This window comes from Mustelus asterias, chromosome 2 (genome assembly GCF_964213995.1).
Source record: "Mustelus asterias chromosome 2, sMusAst1.hap1.1, whole genome shotgun sequence".
NCBI classification, from domain to species: domain Eukaryota; kingdom Metazoa; phylum Chordata; class Chondrichthyes; order Carcharhiniformes; family Triakidae; genus Mustelus; species Mustelus asterias.
In genome coordinates, this window is record NC_135802.1 from 46,842,580 (window position 1) to 46,870,248 (window position 27,669).

Genomic DNA, 27,669 nt, shown 5'->3' on the forward strand with positions numbered 1-27,669 from the left:
CTTGCTGTACATGTCTATCAGCCTTTTGTCATTCATGCACCGGGACACCCAGCTCTCTTTGTACCTTGGAGCTCTATTATTTAGATAATAAGCTTCTTTTTTAGTCTTCTTGCCAAGATGGACAATTTCACATTTGCCCACATTATACTCCATTGGCCAGAATTTTGTCCATACATTTACCTATTTAAATGCCTTTGTAGTCTCCTTACGTCCTCTTCACAATTTAATTTCCTACCTATCTTTGTGTCATCAGCAAAGTTAGCAACCATATCTCAGTCCCTTCATCCAAGCCATTAACATAAATTGTAAAAAGTTGACACTCCTGCGCTGATCCTTGTGACACACCACTTTTCACATTCTGCCAACCAAAAAAGACCCTTATACGCTAACTGTATCCTGTTAGTTAGCCAATCCTCAATTCATGCCAATATGTTACCTGTACACGGAGAGCTTTTATTCTCTGAATAACCTTTCATGTGCCTGTTCCACATGGACCACTCAGAATCAGTTCATATTATTCTGTTGTCTTTTGCATTAAGAAGTGATTTAAGAGGTAAATGCACTCTGGGTCTTTGGAATTAACCTCAGGTCAGGCAGCAGTAAGTAACCTCCAATTGGCATCAATGTACCTGAGTTACAGAGAGGAGAAATAGCCAGGGCTCCAAATCCCAATCGTATCAGGTGTCAAAATGAATGTGGATTTTGTAGGAGGTCAGAGGCAGAGTCAGGCTCAACTCAGTGGCTTACTCTTTTGAATAATCACCTACAGTCACTGCTTAAACCAAGTACTGGCATTGGATGCATTGGAGACAGTCCAGAGAAGGCTCACTAGATTGATCCTGGGTATGGAGAGATGTTTCTTATGAGGAGAGGTTCAGTAAGTTGGGCCTGAGTTTAGAAGAATGCAAGGTGGCTTTATTGAGACATATAGGATTTTCAGGGGGCTTGACAGGGTGGATGCTGAGAGGTTGTTTCCCTTTGTAGGAGAGTCTAAGACCAGAGGGCATAATCTTAGAGTAGGGAGTCACCCATTTAAGGCAGAGATGAGGAGGAATTTATTTTCTCAGAGGGTAGTGAATCTGTGGAATTCTTTACCTCAGAGGGCTGTAGAGGTTAGGTCATTAACTATGTTCAAGGCTGAGACAGACAGAATTTTAATTCTGAGGGAATCAAGGATTATGGAGAAAAGGCGGGAAAGTGGATTATATCAGATCAGTCATGATCTCACTGAATGATGGAGCAGACCCGATGGGCCAAATGGCCTACTTCTGCTCCTAGGTCTTATGTTACCCATATGATCATAAAACAATATCAGAGAAATGCCACCTCTAATGCATTGTATCCCACTGCTTTCTGGAAAGAACGATGATTTTTTTTTAACTCACTGAAGCACAGTGAATGACAATAACTATATATTATCCTCAAAATCAAAAGAAATATGCACTAGACATGGCAGAGTCTGTGTGACTATCACTTTAAAAACTGAAAGATTGACTGATTTGGTTTTATTATAAATGGTACAGCAGCGTTTGAAATATTGAATGTATTCAGCTATGTAATAAATATTGGCTTTCAACTTCAATCACATTCACCTTTATCTATTTATAGCATTTTACAATTTGTCTCAGTGCAGAACTTTCACATTTGTAAGGGCTTGAAATACCTGTGCTAATGTCTCAATGGACATTTAGTCCACCACATCTGGATTACTAATTAGCCACATATGACGAGTGGTGAGTATATTGGACAACATTGCCTCAGGATGGGCCATAAACCTCGCAAAACTACTGCAGGGGGCCACCTACAGGCTGAAAACAAAAGTAGCATGCAGTAGATAGTGATCCCAAAAGAAACATCAAAGTCCCACCACACCCAGCTAAAATGGTGGTAGACAAACTTGACAAGTAATTGCACCAATCTCTATTAACATTCCTATCTTCAGCCATGGTTGAGTCCTGCAAGTGAAATTGTTGCAGGTGCCTTCAACCAAAGTGACAAATACATGATCATGTTCAGCTTATTCCCAAGGCAACATCATTGATACCAGAGTCCTATCAATTTAGTTCACTCCACAGAACATTAAGAAACACTGGACACAGTAAAGGCCATGGCCCTGGCAGGATTGCCGGCTGGGAGACTGAAAGCCTGCACACAATGCTATTCAGTACCGCTACAACTATCAACAATGTGGAAGATTGCCCAGTTATGTCCTATTCACAACAAACAGGATGGGCTAGAAATTCTTCTGTCGTGGTCTCTTAAAGGGAATCTTCACATAAGGTCCCTGCAGGGCAAACGTTTGGAAAGGGGACACCAGGGCAGACCAAAGGATCCAGAGTAATGGAAGTGCAGGGCATTAGTGATGCAGGGCATGAGGAGAGATACTATGGTCCATGGAGATGAGGGAGTTTAGAGATCCTCAAACACAACCCTCCAAATGATGTATAAGTAAGTGGCTACAAAAATCAACTCCCCAAGTCTGGATCTGAGGACCTGGCAGCTGTACAATAGGAAGTTTAATGATGGTAAGTGGGTGGCCAGCATCAGTGAATGCATCTTCACACGACAATTACTGCCCACCGCCACAGCATCAACTTCTCAAGCTGCTCAATGCACCACGCCCCATCGCTCACCTAGCAGCATCCTTAAGTCAGGACTTGCATACACCTAACATCGCGACACTCCACTTCACCCTTAAACACCTAGCAATGCTGCCAACCTCACATCCACCCCTCTCAGCTACACATGCCTGCAGCTATTCAGACACATAGGAACATAGGAGCAGGAGCAGTCTATTCGGCCCTTCAAGCCATTCAACTTGAACATGGCTGATCATCCACCTCTGCGTCGTTTTGCTGCACTATCCCAATCTGTCGTGACATAGCTGGCAAATGGAGTATAAAGTGGGAAAATGTGAGCTTGTCTATTTTGGCAGGATAAATAAAATAGAAGCTTATTATCTAAACAGTGAGAGATTGCAGAGCTCTGAGATGCAGAGGGATTTGTGTACCCTAGTGAATGAATCACAGAAGACCAGTATACAGGTGCTGCAAGTAATTAGGAAAGCTAATAGAATGCTTTTGCTTTTCGCAAGGGGAACGGAATACAAGCGGTTGTGCTTTGAGGCATTGGTGAGGCCACATCGGAAATATTGCATACAGCACTGGTCTCTGTATTTAAGGAAAGATGCAAATGCATTAGAAGCAGTTCAGAGAAGGTTTACCAGATTAATACCTGAAATGATTTTATGACGAAAGGTTGGACAGGCTAGATTTATATCCGCTGGGGTTTAGAAAAGAGGCGACTTGATTGAACCATACAAGATCCTGAGGAGTCACTGCAGGGTGGATGTGGAGATGATGGGCAGGATTGTCTGACCATGCTTGCCTCAAAACCGGAGAATCCCGCCCGAGATCAATGGACCTTTGCGTGGTTCACCCCCACCTGCTACAATTCCCGTGGCAGGTGGGACAGGATAATTCTGACTGACGTTTCCTCTTGTGGGAGAACCTAGAACTAGGGGTCACTGTTTAAAACCAAGGGAGCGATCTTACCAAAATAATTCTAAGTGCCAAATAGATGTGAAAACGGAAGATAATTGCACCCATTTTTTTGGGCGAGCTCCCAGACACAATCATACAGAATTTAGAAAGAAAATGAGCCCAGATGTGATTCCTGCCAGCTGGGGGTGTGGGCGGAGCCCATTCACATGGTAAAGCCAGCTGCCGAACACTAGGGGTGCCATTGTGCAGATGCCTCGATCACACAGGGAGATCTGTCACTCCCCCTCCCACTCCCAGGACATCATCCTACCCCGATTGCTCCTCTGGGCATTGCCCCTCCCCCTCCCCACTGTCCCCTAGACATCGCCCCATCCCACACTCCCGATCGCCAACCCGGCCAGCCAATGCCCCCGATCCCTCCACTACTCCCTAATCATTGCCCCGGCCGATTGCTACCCCCGATCTGCCATGCCCCCTCCGGCTGATTGCCGCCCTATCCAATCCCTTTCCCAGGCATGAGGCTGATTTCGCCGACAGTTTGGTGCCATTAACATTGCGAGAGGCGAGAAACAGGGTATGAGCCCAATTCTTTGCCTCTTGTCCAAGCTTACCAGCTTGACAAGCTGATCGACTGGCGTGACGAACCGGTAAGATCGCTCCCAAGAGGTCATTCACTTATATCAGAGATGAAGATTTTTTTTCCATCAGAGTGTTGCGAGACTTTGGAATTCTTTTCCTCAAAAGGTGGTTGAGTGTCTTTGAATATCTTTAAGGCGGAGGTAGATAAGTTGTTGATAAGCAAGGGGATGGAAGGTTCGACTGTGCTCCATGGTTCTAGAAACACCCAGCTGGGGGAACCATCCTTCCTGCATCTACCCTGTTGAGTGAGTCCTGTAAGAATATTTTATATTTAAATGAGATCACCTCTAATTCTTCTAACACTTGTGATGATACTGTGCCTTTAAGAAATGTATTTGTGTCATGTTCCTTGTGTAGGATTTGTTTTAACCAGTGCCGCTTTGGCTGGAACTAGCAGCCCCTGATGTTACTGCAGCATCATATTTGATCTTAATTGCTAAAATGGTTATTCTAATCTGGGCTAATGTTGTTCTGTTATTTTAGTGTTTTCCCCTGTGGTTTTTCAGAGTAGGGCTTGATTAGGTTATTTGACCAGAAAAATCATATGACTGGGAGAGACTTTGCTTACGCAGAGAAATCAAGTCAGTTGTTGTTTGGGATCTTTAGAGAGAAGTAGCTTTCTCTGTGTCTCTTTTTCTCTCTGGATTTGGAGACTGCGATCTGTCAGGAAATAAGTCTCTTTCTCTGAGGTTCTGCTGTTTGGGAAGGGATTTTTCTCTGGAGGCTGCTATATGGGAGTCAGAAGACAGGTGCCTTTCTGTATTTGTCCAGAGGAGTTAGAAGGCTAAAAAATCTAGCATCCACGTGAATGTTCTTTTGTGCTAACTTATTCTGAAGAGGGATTAAGTTTGTGGGGATATTGGAATTATAGAGATAACTAGCTGTTAAGAATTATACCTTGTCATATTTAATTACTCAATTGGTAAATGTTATGCTAATTATTTTTGTTATATTTTAACTGTGTAGTTAAAGTTTGTTTCAATAAAAGCTTCCTAGTGGGTCAGTCAAATCATACCTGGAGCGAAACAACTTATGCTCGCCTTAATGCCAAAATCAAAGCAAGTTGGGGGTCTTGGCCAACTTCATTATATACCTTGGTCTGGTCTCTAATACTCTAGAGAATATAGGCTCAGTCTCCTCAATCTCTCTGTATAGGACAATCCCAACATCCCAGGATTGAGTCTGGTGAAACTCTACTGCATTCCCTCCAAGGCAAGTATATCCTTCCTTGGGTAAGGAGACCAAAACTGTACACAATGCCCCATGTGTGGCCTCACCAAGGTTCTATACAATTGTAGCAAGACTTTTTTACTCCTGTCCTCAAATTGTCTTGCAATAAAAGCAACAATAAATGCCATTTTCCATCCTAATTGCTTATTGTATCTGCATGTGTAGCTTTCAGTGGCTTATGGGCAAGGACATACAGGTCTATTTGGACATCAACACGTCCAAATCACTCACCATCACTCAAACACATTGCTACATAATCAGTGACATTCTACTCCCTCTCTCTTGCAGATCAAGGCAACATCTGAGCAGAACTAATGTGGACAAGGACCCCTGCATCTCCTGAGTCCAATGGAGGAGTTGATTCACTGCATCATGGTGCTGGCTGCAGTCAGGCAGCTGACATCCAGTTTTGCTGAGAACATTATTGAGGCTGATGACACATTCCTGCCTTGTGCGCCTTCCCAACTCACAGCATATCATCATCCAGCTATCAGGCACAATGAACAAACTGCTGATGGTGTGATCTTGGACCTCTTGATTCTTCCTACCCCCACACACTCCTTGCACTTGCACCATCATTCCCTTTTGATATTTTTCTTTCAGACACTCAAGAATTTTGACTTGCCCAGCTACTGGAGCACAGGAGGAGGAAAGAGGGCAACAGTACTGCACTAATGAAGAGAAATCCTCACTTGATCTGACACTCACAGTCATCAGCCCAGACATGGACACTACACTTGCCTTGCACAGTGATCAACACATGGTCAGACCCTGGGCATGAGTGGGCTGCAACTATGTCAGGGGCAAAGGAAGTTTTGGGTACCAATTCCATCAGAGGGCAAGGTGGAAGACAAGCACTGCTGCAGAGGACTCAGATGCGGCAGAACAAAACACGAAATGAACAGAAACACCAAGATAAATTGGCTGGCCTGTAAGACAGCCTCCTGTCATTGCTAAGGGGTGGTGTAGTGCTTGCTCTCTCTGCAGTCTCTATGCCATCTCCAGATCCGGAGGCACTGTCACTGTATCCCCATACTATTTTCAGCTTTTGTGTGAAAGGTCACTTTCTGGTGTGGGAATCAGGAGGTAATACTATAGAGGACTACCAATTGCAAAGATTATTGGGATAGACAGATGGTATTACAGTAGTAAACTTTTCAGTAGGTTTAGCTTCAGAGGGAAAGTAATAAAGTCTAAATGAGGTTAACAGTGCATGTACTGAATGTGCAGAGTGTGGTAAATAGGATTGGTGAGTAGCAGAAGTAGAAAGCCAGATGGACATTTCATGTTGTGCTGATGACAGAGACCTCGCTCGAAGAAGGGCAGGACTGGGTATTAAATAATATCAAGGAAGTTATATTAAGCCTATAAAACACTGGTTCTGCCTCAACTAGAGAATTGCATCTAATGCTGGGCGGCACTAACTTTAGAAAGGATATGAAGGCAGATGTGGAGAGAGTGTGCAGAAAAGATTCACCAGGATGGTTCTAGGGATGAGGCACTTCAGTTACGGAGAAAGATTGTAGAAATCATAGAAACCCTACAGTGCAGAAGGAGGCCATTCGGCCCATCGAGTCTGCACCGACCACAATCCCACCCAGGCCCTACTCCCACATATTTACCCGCTAATCCCTCTAACCTACACATCTCAGGGGCAATTTTAACCTGGCCAATCAACCTAACCCACACATCTTTGGACTGTGGGAGGAAACCGGAGCACCCGGAGGAAACCCACGCAAACACAAGGAGAATGTGCAAACTCCACACAGACAGTGACCCGAGCCGGGAATCGAACCCGGGACCCTGGAGCTGTGAAGCAGCAGTGCGAACCACTGTGCTACCGTGCCGCTCCGAAGTTGGGAGGAGAGTTGACACGAGGTATTCAAAATATGAGGGGTCTGGACAGAGGAGACAGGAAGAAACTGTTCCCACTGGCGGAAGGATCGAGAACCAAAGGACACAGATTTAAGGTAATTGACAAAAGAAGCAGTGGCAACATTGGGAAAATCTTTTCCACACAGCGAGTGGTTAAGATCTGGAATGCACGGTCTGAGAGTGTGGTGAAGTCAGTATCATTTGATGCTTTCAAAAAGGAATGGGATCTTTATCTGAACAGGAAAAATTGCAGAGCTACCGGGAACGGCACTATTGATGAATTGATCCTTCAGAGAGCCAGCAGAGATGCGATAGGCCGAATGACCTCCTTCTGTGCTGTAATCATTCTATGATTCGAAGTGAATTCTGTATCACATGCTTGACAATGTTGCCCCCTGTTTCTAAGTGTGACTGGTATAATTCACAACTTGTTTCAAGGCTTCATCGCAGGGGGAAGAGGCAGTTCTATAATTTCTTGTGCTGTGTGAGTTGGCCACTTTTGCTGACCTCTAACATTGAGTAAAATGGGTTTTTAGTGCCTCGGTACTTGGGATTTGGTTCAATGTCATTGTGGGGATTGAAAATGTGCTTTTTTTGTTGTTCACCGCATGATGCATCTGCACTCCAATCCTTTCAGCATGAGTCCACACCATTCATTAAAATTACAAAGGGTCCTAAATTACACTGTTACTCATGCAGCCCACCAGATTCCTTTATTGCAAGTACAAGAACATGGTCTGCATTCATCCTGCTCACATTTTATATTGAGGCTAGATAATAATGTAGAATACTTGTAATAATTCTTGTTCAGCAGTTGAGGCAAAAACAACTCCCCCTCTAAGTCCTTTTATACAAATGTCAATATTCAATTTACACTGTCCAAGATAATTAAACATTTAATACATGGATTTAGTCAACTGTAAATTAAGTCTTTCAGGGAGTTTCTGAATCATTGTGCAGCGGTGTAACTCTTCTGTCTGGGGCGCTTCTACAGGATTGCTGTCAGCTGAAAGCACAATGACAGGTGCCTCATCAGCACAGGCAGTTCAGTTCTATCTGTTTCCATGGAGATGTCGGTTGTGCCTGCCACTGGACTGCCATCTACTTCATTGCTTGGATAGTTGACAACATTCCCAGGTGACAATATAGCTCCTGCTGGCTGCTGGGACAATCCTCTCTCTCAAATGGTCTACATGTTTCAGATGATCCTTCCTTCTACTTGATAAGACGGGGTAGAGTTTTAGATACAACGGGCGGAATTCTCTGGCCGCACTGGTCTAAAAGCTGGAAATTCCCACCCGGCCGTCAATGGCGCGTCACATTCTCCCCAGCCTATCCGCTAAAATTCCAGTGGCGGGTGGGATGGAAGAATTCCGGCCTATGATTCCAGGGACCCAACTTGACCCATTTCCAAAATGGCTCACGTACACGGCTGTATCCACTGAAAATGACCGTGTTGACCTACATGAATCATGGTTTGTCCTCTGACTGCTTTGGCTGGTCTCTATACCCCTCTTGGCAAATTTGAAAACATGGGACTCAGTCTCATTCTGAGATAATGGTTCATTAACAACTCTGCTAGCGGGACTCCCATTGTTGCATGTGGAGAGGTCGTATAGTCCAGAAGGAATTATGAGATTCTGGTCTCCAAGGTCCCTCCTGACTTCTTTTTTTGGCCAGACTTAACCAATTTCTGCCAATCCTCATAATGACCAGTATAATGATGGAACAAGTCATCCATAATGCCTCCTTGAATGTCTCTTTATTGTGTGCGGTCTGCCTGTTGCACTGTGCAGTCCCTTTAAGATAGCCACATTGCTACACATGCAGGCTTCAGAAATGAATATTGGTTGTGCCTGACCAGCTTGTCCATTGCATGTGGTACCTTCCTGCTGCCGCAGGCTTGAATCAACTAACGTCTGATTCAGATGTGACAATGCTATCATTGGGCCTGAGTGCGGTGGAGGCAGATTGATTGTGCCTTTGACAAGGGAGTTAGAGAAGCACCTGAAGAGAAAAAACATGCAAGGCTACGGGGAAAGGGTCAGGGAGTGGGACAAGTTGATTTGTGCATGCAGAGATCAAGCATGGCCTCTTTCTGTGCTGTAAGCATTCTATGATTTTCTGCAATTCTACTTGCAGGTAAGAAAAAACTTGATGTAGCGTTGGGGGGACTCCATGCATGGCCAAATGCTTTTCCTCATCCATAATTATTTTGTGATCTTTAGGCAGCAAATTAGCTTAGATAGCAAATCCCATCATGTGCTCGACTGGAAGAAAACTGAGGCACATAAATTGATTGCCATGCTTGACTTGATTGTCAGGACACGTACATTTAACATGCTGTGCGGAATGCCATCGTTCTGTCATTACTCCGTCCAATACCTCAGCTTCCTTTGGTACATTGGTATTGATAGCACCTAATAATTTTGCCTGATGTTGGTGGTTGATGCTGTGGCAAAGTGGCAACACATGAATGAAGGCTCCTGTTTCGTTGGTGCACTCTATCTCTTTTTGTCTGAATGATCTGGGCCGTGTGCAACTGCAGTAATGCGGGATGCTGCCTTCGATATCAATTTGAGACTCTTAATTGATGTTTACACTATTTGAATTTGCCACTGCTCACCAACTGGACAGTCACTGCCTCCACCCCCTCTCCCCCCACGCTGTCGTGGCCACAGTGGCTGATCACCCCTTCCACTCCTCCCCCCCCTCACAGGTGGGCAGGTCGCCCCTGCCCGCTACCCCCCCTCCCCACATAGGCCGGCTGACTGTTTCCCCCCCCAACACGGGCCGGCTGATCACCCCTCACCCCCATGTCCCAGCCCATCGCTGCCTCCCTCCCCAGTCAATCACCGGTTGCACAGTGCAGAGTGTCCACCCCTCTCCCATCCAATCCAAGGTGCAAAGTGCACAGCATCCCTCCACCCTCCTCCCCTTAGGACATGACCCATTCAGGTCCAGCCCTCTCTCAGGAGGTGCCACCCCCTCAGGCCCTGCCCCCTTGGCATTGCCCCATGCCCGGTGGGTGCTGCCAGTGTACCAGGCTGGCACTGCCAGTGTGCCAGGATAGCAGTGACAGGTTGGCACTGCTCAAGGGGCACCCCCCTGCCCCCAACCTCTGGGCCCCCATTGATGGGGACCATTGTGATCCTCACTGGTGAGTATCTTCACTGGCGAGGCCACTAAGGAAAGCGATGATTGCGTCCCAGGCTCACTAATAATATTTAAATTCGATTTGAGGCTGATTTTGCTGGATATCTGGGCCCAGCAAGATAGCAATAGGTGAGAAATCAGGCACGAACCCAATTTTTCACCTATCACACGACCGTACCAGCTTATTTTGCCCATCAACCAGCGGGACAAGAAGGTAAGATCACCCTCAGATACTCTGTGGGTGGAAACGAATTTCCTGTGGAACACTCTCTTGCAAAGGAAGGCGACTAAGTGCATCCACATTTGCTATGTATGTTCCAGGTCAGTGCCTGAAGGTATATTCATAGGCCGATATATTAATGCCCAATGCTGAATTCTTGCCAATTCAATTGGTGAAATAGCCTTATGTTCTTTAAAAAGACCCAAAAGCAGTTTGTGATCAGGAATAATGGTAAAGTGCCAACCGTACAAATGTTTTGACACTAAAAGCTATTGATAATCTTTCTTTCTCAATTTGTGAGGAGCAGGTTTTGGCTTTTGAACGGGCTCTCAAGACATACCCCCTTGGCCTTTCAGATTTGTTGTCCACCTCATGGGACAACACCACACCAATGCCACATGGAGAGGCATCACTGGTTAACATCAATTTCTTTGATGGGTCAAAATGTATTAACAAGTTCAAAGAATGAGGCAATTACTTCACTCCGTTTTTGGGGGGCGTCTTCTAAAACCAGCACTGGTGCTTCTTTAGCATCATAGGCAATGGGGCCAATAATGTTGACAAAAATCACCCATTGTAATTCACCATTCCTAAAATTGTCTCGAGTGCAAATGTGTTTTTTCTGTTAATGAGGTAACCTAACTGGAGTACCATATAGATGCACAAGGAATACACCCATGGAAGACAAAGTCAAAGCCAAAAAGGCGGCACTGGCCCCAAAAACACATCACTATGTTAAGTACTGTGGGAGGCAATGGCCTAGTGATATTATCAATAGACTATTAATCCAGCAACCTAGGTTCGAATCCCACCATAGCAGATGGTGGAATTTGAATTCAATAAATATATGTGGAATTAAGAATCTACTGACGACCATGAAACCATTGTCGATTGTCAGAAAGATCCATCTGGTTCACTAATGTCCTTTAGGGAAGGAAATCTGCTGTCCTTACCTGGTCTGGCCTACACTTGACTCCAGAGCCACAGCAATGTGGTTGACACTCAACTGTCCTCTGAACAAAGGCAACTAAGGATGGGCAATAAATGCAGGCCAGCCAGCAATGCCCATATCCCACGGATGAATTAAAAAAAACACTTCACAAAGGTCATAGTCTGCTCACAACAGTCTTACATTTGATTCAGACAGTGGTCTTCCATCATATTTAGCTTTCCATATGGTCACTCCAGTCTCACTTTGTTCATGAAAAATTAAAAGAAGAACAAAGGAACCGTAGGAACGAGAAAAGAATGCACATTTCATATAAGGTGCCTGTTGCTAAGTTCCATGTTCAGGGCCTGCATAAATCTCACCCTCTTGTTTTGACATCAACTTCTGTTTGTCTCCTCCAGGTAGATTTAAGACTTGTTCTTTCTTTTCTAAAAATGTGAACAGAATTCATATTCACTGCACTGCACTGGGTAGAAACTGTTTTTTTTCATCAGAAAACGGGAAGGAAAATCAATGGAATGAAAATCTAGCATCTTCTACAACATACAGGTCTTCTGCATCACGATCATACTGTCCCGGGGGAGGGGGGGTTGTGAAGATGGAAATTCCCCCCTCTTGACGGCTCTGCTGGCTTCAAAACAAGAAATAGTTTAAAGTTTATTAGTCTCACAAATAGGTGTACATTAACACTGCAATGAAGTTACTGTGAAAATCTCCGAGTCGCCGCACTCTGGTGCCTGTTTGGGTACACTGAGGGAGAATTTTAGTATGGCCAATGCCCCTAACCAGCACGTCTTTCGGACTGTGGGAAGAAACCGGAGCACTGCGAGGAAACCCACGCAGACACAGGGATAACGTGTAGACTCTGCACAGACAGTGACCCAAGGCCAGAATTGAACCTGGGTCCCTGGCGCTGTGAGACAGCAGCACTAACCACTGTGCTGGTCTATAATCTTAGCCGTATTTTTCTGATCGTTTTCAATGGGAGAATGTCCGCATTTTGATATCCTTTGGATCTCTGCTATGCTGTAAGGCGTTTTTGATATTACACATATTTCTGTTTGTCATTGAAATGTAACGAGTTGCTGGTGTGGACCAGGGTATGGAGCTCACTGGGTTATGGTTGGAAGACATTGGGATGACGGACGAAGAATTCTGACTGAAAACATCATCGCTGGGGTTCATATTAGGCTTTTCCAAAAATAAAGAAGGAGGCCAAATGGCCTCTTTCTGCACTGTAAGGATTCTGTGACTCTAGGTTTAGTTTAACTGAACAACAACACAGACACAGAGACAGTACGGATATGTCATTAAAGTGGTGGCCCAGATGAAATGCACCCAAACTAAATGTACCCATGGGCACAGTGGTTAGCACTGCTGCCTCACAGTGCCAGGGACCCGGGTTCGATTCCCGGCTTGGGTCACTGTCTGTGCAGAGTCTGCATGTTCTCCCCGTGTCTACGTGGGTTTCCTCAGGTTTCCTCCCACAGTCTGAGAGATGTGCTGGTTAGGTGCATTGGCCATGCTAAATTCTCCCTCAGTGTATCCGAACACCACACTACCAGAAGGACGTGGAGGCTTTGGAGAGGGTACAGAAAAGATTGGCCAGGATGTTGCCTGGTATGGAGGGCATTAGCTATGAGGAGAGGTTGGAGAAACTTGGTTTGTTCTCACTGGAACGATGGAGGTTCAGGGGCGACGTGATAGAAGTCTACAAGATTGTGAGGGGCATGGACAGAGTGGACAGTTAGAAGCTTTTTCCCAGGGTGGAAGAGGCAATTACTAGGGGGCATCGGTTTAAGGTGCGAGGGACAAGGTTTAAAGGAGATGTACGAGGCAAGTTTTTACACAGAGGGTGGTGGGTGCCTGGAACCCGCTGCCGAGGGAGGTAGTGGAAGCAGATACGATAGTGACTTTTAAGGGGCATCTTGACAGATACATGAATAGGATGGGAATAGAGCGATATGGCCCCCGGAAGGGTGGGGGGTTTTAGTCGGGCAGCATGGTCGATGCAGAGTTGGAGGGCCGCAGGGCCTGTTCCTGTGCTGTAATTTTCCTTGTTCTTTGTTCTTTTCTTTGAGGCCATTCATCCCTTTGAGCCTGTTCCGCTACCATTCATTATGATCATGGCTGATCATCAAATTCAACACCCTGATCCTGCCTCCCTCCCCTATCACATTGACCTATGGATCCTCATGCCATTTCCCTTGTTGCAAGTGTTGCCTCCTGAGCACAGCTACAGTACGCATCCCTTTCAGAAGTGCTGGCTGTTCTTAAGTCATGTCAGAAATGTGCAATTTCCTACCTCCTCCAGTAAAGCAGGCACATCACCATTAAGCAGCGTGAGTAATACTGGCCGCATGCCTGACCTGTTATAATGAGCTCCAGGACCAATTTCACAATGATCTCTGCACTCACATGAGCAGGCCCATGTATAGTAAGCCTGGTCACTTGCCCATCAATGTGAATGGGTAATCAAATTTCTAGGCTCACCCATGTGGGATGGCACGGTGGCACAGTGATTCAGACTGCTGCCTCACAGCGCCAGGGACCTAGATTCGATTCCCGGCTTGGGTCACTGTCTGTGCAGAGTCTGCACATTCTCCCTGTGTCTGTGTAAGTTTCCTCCAGGTGCTCTGGTTTTCTCCCACAGTCTGAAAGATGTGCTGGTTAAATTCTCCCTCAGTGTACCTGAACAGCGCTGGAGTGTGGCGACTCAGGGATTTTCACAGTAACTCCATTGCAGTGTTAATATAAGCCTACTTGTGACACTAATAAATTTACTTTAAAAGACACTCCGTTTGCAGCAACTCTCCTAGACAAAGGCCTCTCAGCATATTTGGAAATAGCTTTCTTCCTGCCTTATCAAGATGCAGCTATTACATACATTGCTGGTATGCACCTGGAGAAACCCCCTGGCTGAGAGCAGAAAATGATCACAGGTCCATGCAGGTGGTCTTGAGTAGCTATGGTGGGATTGATAAAGCACTGAAACCCAATCGGATGACCCGACATGAGGTATTACCTCATATGTCAAGGGATCAGGGTCAGAAAGGAGTAGAAAGCAACAGCCCACAAGCCCAATTTTACTGTAAACAGGGAAGTGTGCTGAGGTTTTATCTATCCACTGACTTGCGAAGGATGGGTCTGGCCACACTGCTGTACCACCTATCCTCATGGAAAAATTAATGCAAAGAAATGCCTTTGACTACAAGTCTATCAGGCAATGGTCTGTGTGGAATGTCCTAAAGACGCTACGGGAAAAAGAGATGGTGGATCCTGTCAGATGGCTCCCTAAGCAGACTGTCAAAAGTAATTTGGCACAATGCCTCATCAGCAGAACTTTCAAACAAGCACCAAGACCTAGCCTGGCTGGTGGTGAGAAAGACCCTCCCTGTCAGATCCTTCATTCACATCTAGAATCTCACCCCACTCACACTTTGATCTCAAGGCGACTGTGCTGGGGAAGAGACTGTTGGCCACTATGAAATGTTTGCAATGTTCTTCCAGATACTTTATGACTCAAGTATATTTTTGCAAAAAAAAGTCAAGTAGAAGAATTTGTTTAGCAAATTGACCACTTGGGAATGAACACTACGTGGCTCTTACTAAGTAACTGGGATTGTAAGTATATACTATTATTGAGTGGGTTAATAAAGATTTGCCACCTCACGTGGAAATTGTATTCAATGTTTGTTTTGAGTCATTGATACCTAATACGGGGTCTGGACCTGAGAGGAAAGTGAGACCCCTCCCCATTTAAGAATCTTACAATACTGCTCTAGAAACATAATGAGCTTGATTTTAACTTTAATATATTGCCAGTGGATGAGATTGGAAGTTTCAATATGAGGTATTGATCAAGTGTTGGCAGAGTCCATTCGGACTTTAACCATATTTTATCTCTGATTTCTTTAAATTCACATGAATACAATTTGCTTTGATAAAATATGAAAAATATAACTCATTTCCAAATTTGTCAAAATGCTCAAAAAATTCAAAAAAAGTGATGGCTGATTATTCAATATGGTAGAACAAATTGAAAATTAATTTTATCCATGACTCTCCGGTGTCCATGAACCAATGCACAATTGCACCCTAAAATTATCCAGATGCTTTCTATAAAACTCAGATTTCAAACTATCAATATTACATATTTGTTATGAATATGACAACAGCAAATTGACTTCCCCGTGGTGTGTTTCTCGTTGTGGGAGGAAGTGCGCTGTTGGCCAGCGGTGAGATTTTCTGCCCGCCTCCCCCTCCCCACTGTCAATGGGATTTCCCAATGACTCTACCCCATGCTGCCGGGAAACCCACATGGGGGTGCGCCGTTGGCAGGACCAGAAGATCCCACAGGTGTGAACAGCTGGAAAGTTCTGGCCATATTCACTGCCATAATGTGTAAGATTTCCAAATGCAATTACAGAATGCTATCCAGATTGCAATTTGGGGTGTTAGCACTGGAGCAGCCTCAAGAGTCAGATTTACCTCAGGATGGATGAAATTCTGGGCAGGATTCTCCGGCCGCGCGTACCTCCAAGACCGGAAATTCCTGCCCGAGCTCAATGGACCTTTGAATGGTCCACCCAATTTGTTGTCTTGTCCGCTACAATTCCTGTAGCAGGAGAGATGGGAGAATTTCAGCCTATGACTGATGTCTTTGTAAAAACAATTAATGTGTTTTGTGGATTAGGGCTAAGTGCAGAAATACCCTCTACTGTTAACAACAGTTCTCTGGAGCTAAGATTGGCATGCGCTGAAATTTGTTTTGGCTACGAAAGACAAGACATTTTTCTGGTTCCAAATCAATAAATATAATAACTGAAACCATGGAGTTCTTTAATCCTATGCCATCATTTCAGTAGCCTCACAATGATTTCTGAATACAGTTCCATCTTTTCAGGAAAGCTGTGAATAGAGTGTTATTCATGATGTGATTAAACAAGCTTTGGAGGCACCAATACATCGATCAGGTTCTAGCTTGCAGCTGCTGCAGTAAAAACCCAAGGTAATTAGAAAGTCTCAAAATGGGTTAAACTATTTAGACTGCACCAAGGGAGGAACCTTACTTAGCATCAGTAGGGTTCAGTTTCTACACCAGAGGCACCTCATTGGCAAGGTGTAAATGATTCTTTAAATTAGAATTAGGCTAAAATTAAGCATGGTGCTGGGTAGACTTTAAATATTTTTAATGTCAGTGCTATCAAAACAAGTTTATAAAAAGATCATTCTGTATAATGTAATCCTGAGCCTAAGTCAAATCAAAATAACTTTCAGATTTTCAAATCTATATTGAGAAATGTCAGAATTGAAGGCGAAATTCAGCTCATGGTGAGTATTTTCTCACCATTAGGACTCTTAATTTCATGTCAGCAGCTGCCAAACGTTTGTTTTATTCATTCGTGGGACATGGGCATCGCTGGCTGGCCAACATTTATTGCCCATCCCTAGTTGCCCTTGAGAAGGTGGTGGTGAGCCGCCTTCTTGAGTCGTTGCTGTCCATGTGCTGTGGGTTGACCCACAATGCCGTTAGGGAGGGAATTCCAGGATTTTGATCCAGCGACTGCAAAGGAATGGCGATATATTTCCAAGTCAGGACAGTGAGTGGCTTGGAGGGGAACTTGCGGGTGATGTACTATGGTCTATACCAGCTGGGGCGATAATACAGTCCAACTACTTAACAGATAGAGTTTCCATGAATATGTAAATATTTAAGATTAGATTTCCTACATTAGTTGTAAGACACTGAATATAAAATACAGGTGCAAATATGAAGAGTTATTTCCATATTCTGTCTACGTGTTGGGTGGCCTAGCCAGGTACCTTTAAAAGAACTGCTGGCCACTGCTCAAAAGATGGACAAAGGAAATGTCCAGTTTATATGTTCTTGGCCTGAAGGAGGCAGGGGTAATCACCCTGGGGCCCCAGTCCATTGTCAGCACATTCAAGGCCCTCCTAAGGATTGCTGTCCCCATCTTCTGACCCAACCTATCAGGATAGGCACTGCACAAGGACCAGATCCCGACCTTCCCAATTGGAAGCGGGAGAAATTCCAGGGTGTGCCTGTTTGGTGCCCACAACCCCCACTGAAGGGATTTAAATGAAGCCAGGTGGCAATGGTGTCACTGCTCCACCTGCTTCTCACCCTGAGACAAGATGGATTTCCGGAAAAAAATCTAGCTGGTTCACCACTATCCGGTAGAGAAGAAAACCTATTCTCCATTCCTCATCTGGTCTATTGTGTGTGTCCGGTCCGAGACTAGGACAGTTGGTCCTAGCAGCCTTATAAAATGATGCAGCAAGCCACACATTTGTATCAAAGCACTGTAAACATGGATTACAGTGGCCCAGGCCACTTTTTCAGGTTAACCCGGGATGTACAATCAATGGCAACTTTTCCATTGATGCCCATTTTCTGAGAATTACTTAAAAAACTGCATTTCGCAGCCAATAACTTGTATCAGTTTATTATAATCGTACTGTGATGCTTAGGCTTCCTAGATGATATTGTGTAGTACTGTACAGATGAACTGCACTCTTCATCTCCACTTTCACTACATTTCACCTGATAAAGCAACATTTCGTGATCAGAGTAAACAATACTTCACAACAATAATTAACAATTAATGATTGACAGGAAACGTATGCAGTAGATCTCATTAAATGGAGTATGCTTTTAGTAAGGCGGTCAGCAAAGAAATCATTCCAGACAAGTATCCACCTTCTAAAATCCAGGAACTATCAGCATCATTTCATGACTCCACAGTATTCACAATGCTTGATATGCGACAGAGCTATTTTCTGATACCACTAGTGGAACAAAGCAGATATCTTACAGCTTTTGCAACTTACGAAGGTGAGTTTCAGTACTGCAGACTGACCATTGGACCAAGTTGAGAACCTAGTGCATTCCAGTAAATCATTTCTTCAGTCTTGTTAGATGTCGAGGGGACACTCAATGTCAAAAATGTAATTGTCCACGGAAGGGACAAAGCAGAAAATGATCAGTGGTTATCAGCACTGCTCACTCAATTTGCAAAACACAATTTGAAACTTAAGAATAAATGCACATTCACAGTACCTGAGATTGGCTATTGAGGGTACAGAGTGACAACTGTTGGAGTAAAACATACACATGACAATGTCAAAGCCACCCTTGCGATTCTGACCCATGCAATGTGTTGACATTGTGCCTTGGTGCCACCAACTTTTATTGCAAATTCATTGCTAAGTACGCAGCAATTGCAGTTTTTTTCAAAAGCTACTGTGCATAGATGTATTATAGGAATGGACAATCTCACAGCAAACAGCCTTTGTCCCTTGAAAGGTGAAGATAGCATCTCCGTCAATCATTGCATATTCCAACCCCCATGTGAAAATATATGCCACAACAGATGTACCAGGAAAATTAAACAAAGCTGTGCTCTCCCAGTACATTGGAGGAAGCAAATGATGAATTGCTTACACATCACACCCATTGTCGAAAACTGCTTGCAAATATCTCTTAGAGAGTGAGAAGCATTAGCTTGCATGTATGCTTGTGAACTTTGGCACATGTATCTCTATGATAGCAAGCTCTCTGCCTACAATGACCACTAAGCATTGACTACATTGTTAGCTGCATCAGAATCTGGTCATTGACCTCTATGCATCTATAGATAGACAGATCGTCTTCATTAGCACAACTTCAAGGTCGAGTGTGTCACAGGTTCAGAAAACTGAGTAGCTGACATTCTTAGCCTCACTGCTATCGCAGACAGCATTAGTGATACTGAAGCAACTTGTGACATTGATAGCTACATGATCTCAGTGATTTCACACGTAATCACAGACTGTGTTATACAAGAGGAGTTGAAGGCACAATCGGTGACAGACAGAGTACCACAGAAAGTAAGCCAGTACCTAAAAACCTAGTGGTCTAATGAAACACAGGAAGAACTGGTCCCATACAACAGTCCACAATGAACTCACATTGTTTGATGACACCTGTAACGCATGTGGAATCTGAGTAGTTATCCTGGAAAGGGCTACAACAACACATATTGCATCTTGCCTATATAAGAACATCCAAGTATGAAACAATGATTGCGTGAAGCAATCTGGTGGTTAGCAATAGGTCATTGAAGACTAAAGTTCATTAGAAACTGCATAGCTTGTACCCTCAGAGAAAAATCAATTAAACCATGGCCTGCACCTCTACAAATGAGCCCATGGCCAACAAAATCATGGCAACAACTCCAAGTGGATATTGTTTGATAAGGACAAGGAATTCAATCTCCTACAGATTTGGCAATCCTCAGGACCCTGAAGACTCCTGACCTGTCGTTGACCCCAGATGGCCAACCATGTGGAACCAGCGTTGACAAAAGTCTGAGGTCACATACCAACCGACTCAAAAACAGCTTCTTCTCTGCTGCCATCAGACTTTTGAATGGACTTACCTCATGTTAAGTTGGTCTTTTTCTACAGCCTAGCGATGACTGCAACACTACATTTTGCACCCTCGCCTTTCCTTCTCTATGAACGGTATGCTTTGTCTGTATAGCTCGCAAGAAACAATACTTTTCACTGGATGTTAATACATGTGACAATAATAAATCAAGTCAAAAATATTAATTTCTTTGTTTCCTGTTCATGATCCACATAGTAAATGGTTGGAAATCACTACAACAATTTCCATAACCACCACTTTATTCATTGATATTTTAGACAAGTTGCTTACAAAATGGAGCTTGTTGGAGACTCACTACAAAATAATGGACCATGGTTTGTTTCCAGTCAGTGCATTGGAGTTCCTATAGCCATGACTTCATCACTATCTGACATTGCAATACAACCTGCAATCGAATGGTGACACTGAATGATTCAGCAGGGTGATGAAGGACATTCAAAGAGCTAGTATGTTCGAGGGGAAAATCCATTCATATCCTATCTTGCACATGGCAAACCCATCCCACACTCTCTGACCAGAAAGGCACCAGCTGAACTTATGACTGGTTGTCACGTTTGCAGGCTGTTGACCATTCTTAAGCAATCACTGCTCTCTGACTAAAATATCAGGGCAAAAACAGAAGAAACCGCAAAGCCACAAGGTAAAGCAAAAGTGTACTTTGTCAAGCAAACACAAAAATGGAAACTACTATTTGAAGTTAGAGATTGGATTCACATCAAATGGAAAAATCATGACCACAAACACACATCATCCCTATCAGGAACAAAGCAGATCAAACATTTGCTCAGTATTAACACACATCTTTTGAATGGCAACACAACATGAAATGTAAGATGTTTAATAGCAAATAGATGCCTACGGAAATAGGGCAAACTGGTAGAGAGGCCATGGAACCTTTACAGATTAAAGGGGAGGAGGTGCTCGCTGTCTTGAGGCAAATCAGAGTGGATAAATCCCCAGGACCGGACAGGGTATTCCCATGGACCTTGAGGGAAGCTAGTGTTGAACTTGCAGGGGCCCTGGCAGACATATTTAAAATGTCAGTATTCACGGGGGAGGTGCCGGATGATTGGAGGGTGGCTCATGTTGTTCCGTTGTTTAAAAAAGGTTCCAAAAGAAATCCAGGAAATTATCGGCCAGTAAGTTTGACGTCGGTGGTGGGCAAGTTATTGGAAGGTGTGATAAGGGATAGGATCTACAAATATTTGGATAGACAGGGACTTATTAGGGAGAGTCAACATGGCTTTGTGCGTGGTAGGTCATGTTTGACCAATCTATTAGAGTTTTTCGAGGAGGTTACCAAGAAAGTGGATGAAGGGAAGGCGGTGGATGTTGTCTACCTGGATTTCAGCAAGGCCTTTGACAAGGTCCCTCATGGGAGGTTAGTTAGGAAGGTTCAGTCGCTAGGTATACATGGGGAGGTAATAAATTGGATAAGACACTGGCTCAATGGAAGAAGCCAGAGAGTGGTTGTGGAGGATTGCTTCTCTGAGTGGAGGCCTGTGACTAGTGGTGTGCCGCAGGGATCGGTGTTGGGTCCATTGCTGTTTGTCATCTATATCAATGATCTGGATGATAATGTGGTAAATTGGATCAGCAAGTTTGCTGATGATACAAAGATTGGAGGTGTAGTGGACAGTGAGGAAGGTTTTCAAAGCTTGCAGAGGGATTTGGACCAACTAGAAAAATGGGCTGAAAAATGGCAAATGGAATTTAACGCAGACAAGTGTGAGATATTGCACTTTGGAAGGACAAACCAAAGAAGAACGTACTCGGTAAATGGTAGGACTCTGAAGAGTGCAGTTGAACAGAGGGATCTGGGAATACAGGTACAGAATTCCCTAAAAGTGACGTCACAGGTGGATAGGGTCATAAAGAGTGCCTTTGGTACATTGGCCTTTATAAATCAGAGTATCGAGTATAAAAGTTGGAGTGTCATGGTAAGGTTATATAAGGCATTGGTGAGGCCGAATTTGGAGTATTGTGTACAGTTTTGGTCACCTAGTTACAGGAAGGATGTAAATAAGATTGAAAGAGTGCAGAGAAGGTTCACAAGGATGTTGCCGGGACTTGAGAAGCTGAGTTACAGAGAGAGATTGAATAGGTTGGGACTTTATTCCCTGGAGCGTAGAAGATTGAGGGGAGATTTGATAGAGGTGTATAAGATTTTGATGGGTATAGATAGAGTGAATGCAAGCAGGCTTTTTCCACTGAGGCTAGGGGAGAAAAAAACCAGAGGGCATGGGTTAAGGGTGAAAGGAGAAAAGTTTAAAGGGAATATTAGGGGGGGCTTCTTCACGCAGAGAGTGTGGAATGAGCTGCCGGATAAAGTGGTAAATGCGGGGTCACTTTTAACATTTAAGAAAAACTTGGACGGGTTCATGGATGAGAGGGGTGTGGAGGGATATGGTCCAAGTGCAGGTCAGTGGGACTAGGCATAAAATGGTTCGGCACGGACAAGATGGGCCAAAAGGCCTGTTTCTGAGCTGTAATTTTCTATGGTTCTATGGTTCTATGGAGAGTGATTACAAGACCAGTGATTATGAGACCAATGATTACGAGATCAGTGATTGAGAGGACAATGATTGGGAGAGCAATGATTGGGAAGATGGGGTGAAGCAGTGATTGAGATTGAGTGAGGTAGTGACAGAGGGAATGAGGGGGCGACTAAGAGGAAGTGAGGTGGTGACTGAGAAGGAGCGACTGAGAGGGAGTGAGGCAGCGACTGAGAGGGAGTGAGGGAGAGACTGAGAGGGAGTGAGGGATGACTGAGATTGAGTGCGGTAGAGACTGAGATTAAGTGAGGTAGAGACTGAGATTAAGTGAGGTAGAGACTGAGATTGAGTGAGGTAGAGGCTGAGAGGGAGGAAGGGGCTGATTGAGAGGGAGTGAGGGGATGACTGAGGTTGAGTGAGGTGGAGACCGAGACTGAGTGAGGTAGTGACTGAGATTGAGTGAGGTAGAGGCTGAGATTGAGTGAGGTAAAGACTGAGATTAAGTGAGATAGAGGCTGAGAGGGAGTAAGGTGATGACAGAGGGAGTGAGGTGGTGACTGAGAAGGAGTGACAGAGAGGGAGTGAGAGAGTGACTAAGATGGAGTGAGGCAGTGACTGAGCAGTAGTGTGGCAGTGATACGGAAAGGGTGTGGGGCAATGATCGAGAGAGGGAGTGAGATGGTACTGGGGAGTAGGAGAGAAGCAAGCAGGGTGGCAGGATGGTGTTGTGAGGGTGGGGGTGGAGTGGTGAGTGGTGGTTGTCAGCAATCCCTGTTTTAATGTGGAACTGGGATGTGTATTGTTGTATACATTTGGTGTAAACATTTTTAAATCTTATCTTCCTCGTGTGACCTGGAGTGGATTATTTGATCTCTGGAGTTGGTGGTGTTTAGGATAATCAATCTCACAAAAGGGCCTTAAACTTGTGTACGGTGTCTAAATGCAGATGAAAAGTGTCTAACACCTGCTTCATGTGTGAATTCTGGATACCTTTTTTTCTGACTTTATCAGTATGGAGGACGGGGCATTTCTGGGACATAATGAGTCCATCCTCCATACTGGAGGCTTAGGGCCTCTGCTTTATGCCTAAAAATAGAAGAGGCTCCATAGAATTTCTAAACACTGACATGGCACAAGTGGACTGTGGAACTGAAATACCTTTGCAATAGCACTACTGAGATTGCAATGTTGGATTAAATCACTATTAGGATCTTACTATCATGAAAAATTGCAATTGTTAAATTCTTATCTCTACCTTCACTGTATGTTGCTATGGTCATGCTCTTACCTTAATGAGAATTCTTATAAGTCCTGTAGCTTTTTGCGACATATAATACCAGAATGACAGAGTGCATTTACCACCGGATTCCTTCCATGTTGAACTTCTCAAATGTGCTTTGTCACCTTTCAAACTTCCAGGACGAGCTTCAAGGTACATAAAATGACCTGCAAAGGATGTATTGGTTTGAGAATGTCAAGATACTCTGGTCAGTGAAAGCAAAATATTATAACTCTATGGTCTTCCAGTAACATCATTGTGATGTCTAACAGCAATTAGGTTTTCCGACTCACTTTTCCACCCCTTCCTCATTCGGTCTTCTCACATCACATCTTACAATTCTTGGACCCAAAAGACAGCCAGGGAACTTGTTCTCAGGCTTCCACATGGGTCACTCTTTAACTACCTGGCAAGTAACAATGCCTGGCAAATAGGCAAACCAAATTGTTACTTCTCTGCAGTAGGGAAGAGTCCGGCTTGCATGCTGCACCTCTTCTTAGTGACCTGGCCGAGATTAAGGAACTATCATGTGATAATCAATGCCTGTGGAATTGTGTTGGTGTAACATTAAATTGTAGGGAATCCAACATTAATTTACCATTTCGGAGCATCTGTATCATACATAAAAAGCACAAATGAATATTGTGGAAGGAAAAAAAAGATAATTTGGCTATTTAACTGACCCAGCCTAGCTTCCAAGCAAAACGAAGAAGTCAGTGCATGTCAGTGCCCTGTACTGTTGGAATACATTGGGCAATAGCATCAATAAACCTGCTTCATAAACTTCATGGGGTTTATCCAGAGTGTCACAAGCATTTAAATCTGTGTGGCTTTTCAAACGATAGTTTTTTTGTCACATTTCCGTGTCTTACTAGAATAATTCTTTTCATAGAATCCCTACTGTGCAGGAGGTCATTCAGCCCATCAAGTCTGCACCAACAGAGCATCTTACTCATGCCCTATCCCTGTAACCCCACATATTTACCTCACTAATCCCCCTAATTTACACATCTTTGGAAATTAAGAGGCAATTTAGCATGGCCAATCCACCTAACCTGCACATCTTTGGAGTGTGGGAGAAAACCGGAGCACCCAGAGGAAACCCACGCAGACAAAGAGGGAACGTGCAACCTCCACAGAGACAGTGACCCAATTTCACTTTAATAATTGATTGAAATGCTGGATTATTTTTTTCTCTCTCTCTATCGATGGGGACTCACTGGCAGCTAGCGCATTGCAATGGCTTCTGCTATATTTGTAAGTGCTCTTTAGAAATTACTATTGTGCACATAAGAACAGGAATCATTTAGCAGAGATTGATTGATTTCAGTCAGGAAAGCAAGAGAAATGAACTTTTAATTGAGAAAAAAAAAAGAAAATTAACTTTAATTGTACCCTCATAACACTGAATAATTTAACACAGAAACTAACTGGTGGTTGCCTGCCAATCAGCTGAACGTGCTTACCTGAATAAATGTTAATTACTGTCGCAGGAAGTTGATTTAGCAGTTGTAGCTGTGTGAGTTATAAATTCCCAGCATAAATAAAGGAATGATTGGGGGAAACAAAGTTGAGAGTTTGGTGTAAGTGGGAATTTGGCGCAGAGGGAAAAGCAGGTGCAACTTTTAATTTGTTTAACTCCAGGAGCTCGCGAGTGTTTTTTTTTTGTTGACATTTGCTATTACGCTGTGATGGAGGAACCTCAGCCCTAGCTATTACGGGGCGGCACGGTAGCACAGTGGTTAGCACTGCTGCTTCACAGCTCCAGGGTCCCGGGTTCGATTCCCGGCTCGGGTCACTGTCTGTGTGGAGTTTGCACATTCTCCTCGTGTCTGTGTGGGTTTCCTCCGGGTGCTCCGGTTTCCTCCCACAGTCCAAAGATGTGCGGGTTAGGTTGATTGGCCAGGTTAAAAATTGCCCCTTAGAGTCCTGGGATGCGTAGGTTAGAGGGATTAGCGGGTAAATATGTGGGGATAGGGCCTGGGTGGGATTGTGGTCGGTGCAGACTCGATGGGCCGAATGGCCTCCTTCTGCACTGTAGGGTTTCTATGACATCACTTTGTAAAATAGTAACTAGTAAACTAATTAATCAAATAACTAAACATAGACATAAATGGAGGGGGTGGGGGGGCGTTAGTGGGGTAGGGAACATTGCAATCTGATTGGCCAACAGTTCTCACAGGCGGGATTTCCTTCCAAGGGCGGATGGTACAGAGGAATATAGGAATTAGGAGCAGAAGTCGGCAAATTCAGCCCTTCGAACCTGCTCCGTCATTCAATCAGATCATGGCTGACCTCTCCCTGGTCGCAAATCCACCTCCCCACCTGTTCCCCACATCCCTTTAATCTGTTTTTCTTTCAGAAATATCTCTATCTCCTTCTTGAATCTATTTAATGATTCAGACTCCACCGCGCTATGGGGCAGCGAGTTGCACAAATTCACCAGCCTCTGCGAGAAGTAGTTCCTCCTCATCTCAGTTTTAAATCTATCGCCTCTCAACCTATACCTGTGACTTCCCACCCACTGTCATTCAATGCTCAACGGAGCGTTAAATAGCAGTGGGAGCTTGATGGTCACGGGGCAGGAGAATTACCTGATCATTTTATTTCAGGAGGCAATCACACCCTTACATTGGTCAGGCAGGTGGGAATTCAGGATGTTGTGATGGAGGAACCTCAGCCCTAGACTTCAACTGGCAGACATGAGGTACTTGTGTGGATGAGAACAAGGACTGCATGTTGAATAGGAAAACTGACCATGGTACAGGGCGACATCCAAGTGAGGGGAACAAAAATAATGTGGTAGTCGCAGGGGCAACATGGTGAGGTGGACAGATGCTGTTCTCTGCAGCTACAACTGGGAGTTCTGAAAGCTTTACTCTCTGCCTGGCAACACACTTGCGGCCACTTTGCAGCTGGAGATGAATTCGGGGTTGGAGGGGGAGGATCCAGTTGTTGTGGTCCACGTGGGAACCAACAACCTAAGAGTCTGCACCGACCACAATCCCAACCAGACCCTATTGCCATAACCTCAAGTATTTACGCTGCTGAGGCCCCTGACACTAGGGTCAATTTAGCAAGGCTAATCAACAAAACCGCATATCTTTGGACAGTGGAGTTTGAGGAGCTTGTGTCCAAATTAAAACTCAGAACCTCAAAAGATGATCATCTCTGGATTGTCAACACTCCAATTTTCACAGGGTCAAGCAGACTAGGGAATTAAATATGTGACTCAAGGGGCCCGATTTTACCATCAAGTTGTGCCCGTTGTCGGACGTGAAAACTTGGTAAAGTCGAGTGTGAGGCGAGTAGCGCGATCCGCGCCCGCCTCTGTGCCGGTTCTCCCTTTACCAAGGCCCGAAAATGGCCGCAATCGGGACTGCGCCCGAAACAGGCATGACGGCCATTTAAATGCAGTTGCATGCATTTAAATTGACTTAATGGGCTGCACGCCCAACCACCGGCACTTCCCCCTTTACCACTGTGTTCGCCCATCTGGAGTCGGCGTGAAACAGACATGCTCCATATAAGTCTGATTCGGGCACCCCAGTTAGTGAGCAGGTAAGTGCTGAGCATCCGACAGCTCTCTGCTGGAAATCGGTGGGGAAGGTGGGGGGAAAGTGAGTCCGACAGAGAGATCGGGAGAGATCGGTGGGGGGGTGGGGGGGGTGGGGGGGGGGGGGTCCGCTGCCACTTTGCCTGAGATCAGTGGGGGGAAGGGGGGGGTCCACTGTCACTCAGCCTGAGATCGGTGAGGAGGAGGGGCCCATGATCGATCTGGGTAGTGGAGGGAGTAGGGGGATAAGGGGGCCAGTAATGTTGGGGTGTGGGGCAATGTCTGTGGGGGCCAGGGGGAGGCATTATCCAG

General features: G+C 44.7%; 1 protein-coding gene across 1 annotated transcript in view; it reads right to left on the reverse strand.

Moving 5' to 3' along the window:
- malrd1 (MAM and LDL receptor class A domain containing 1) overlaps positions 1 to 27,669 on the reverse strand; it is a 272,050-nt gene that overhangs the window by 131,405 nt on the left and 112,976 nt on the right. The window contains exon 16 of the mRNA XM_078200291.1: positions 23,811 to 23,968. Within this exon, the coding sequence (XP_078056417.1) occupies positions 23,811 to 23,968 (158 nt within the window). The remainder of the gene's footprint in view (positions 1 to 23,810; positions 23,969 to 27,669) is intronic.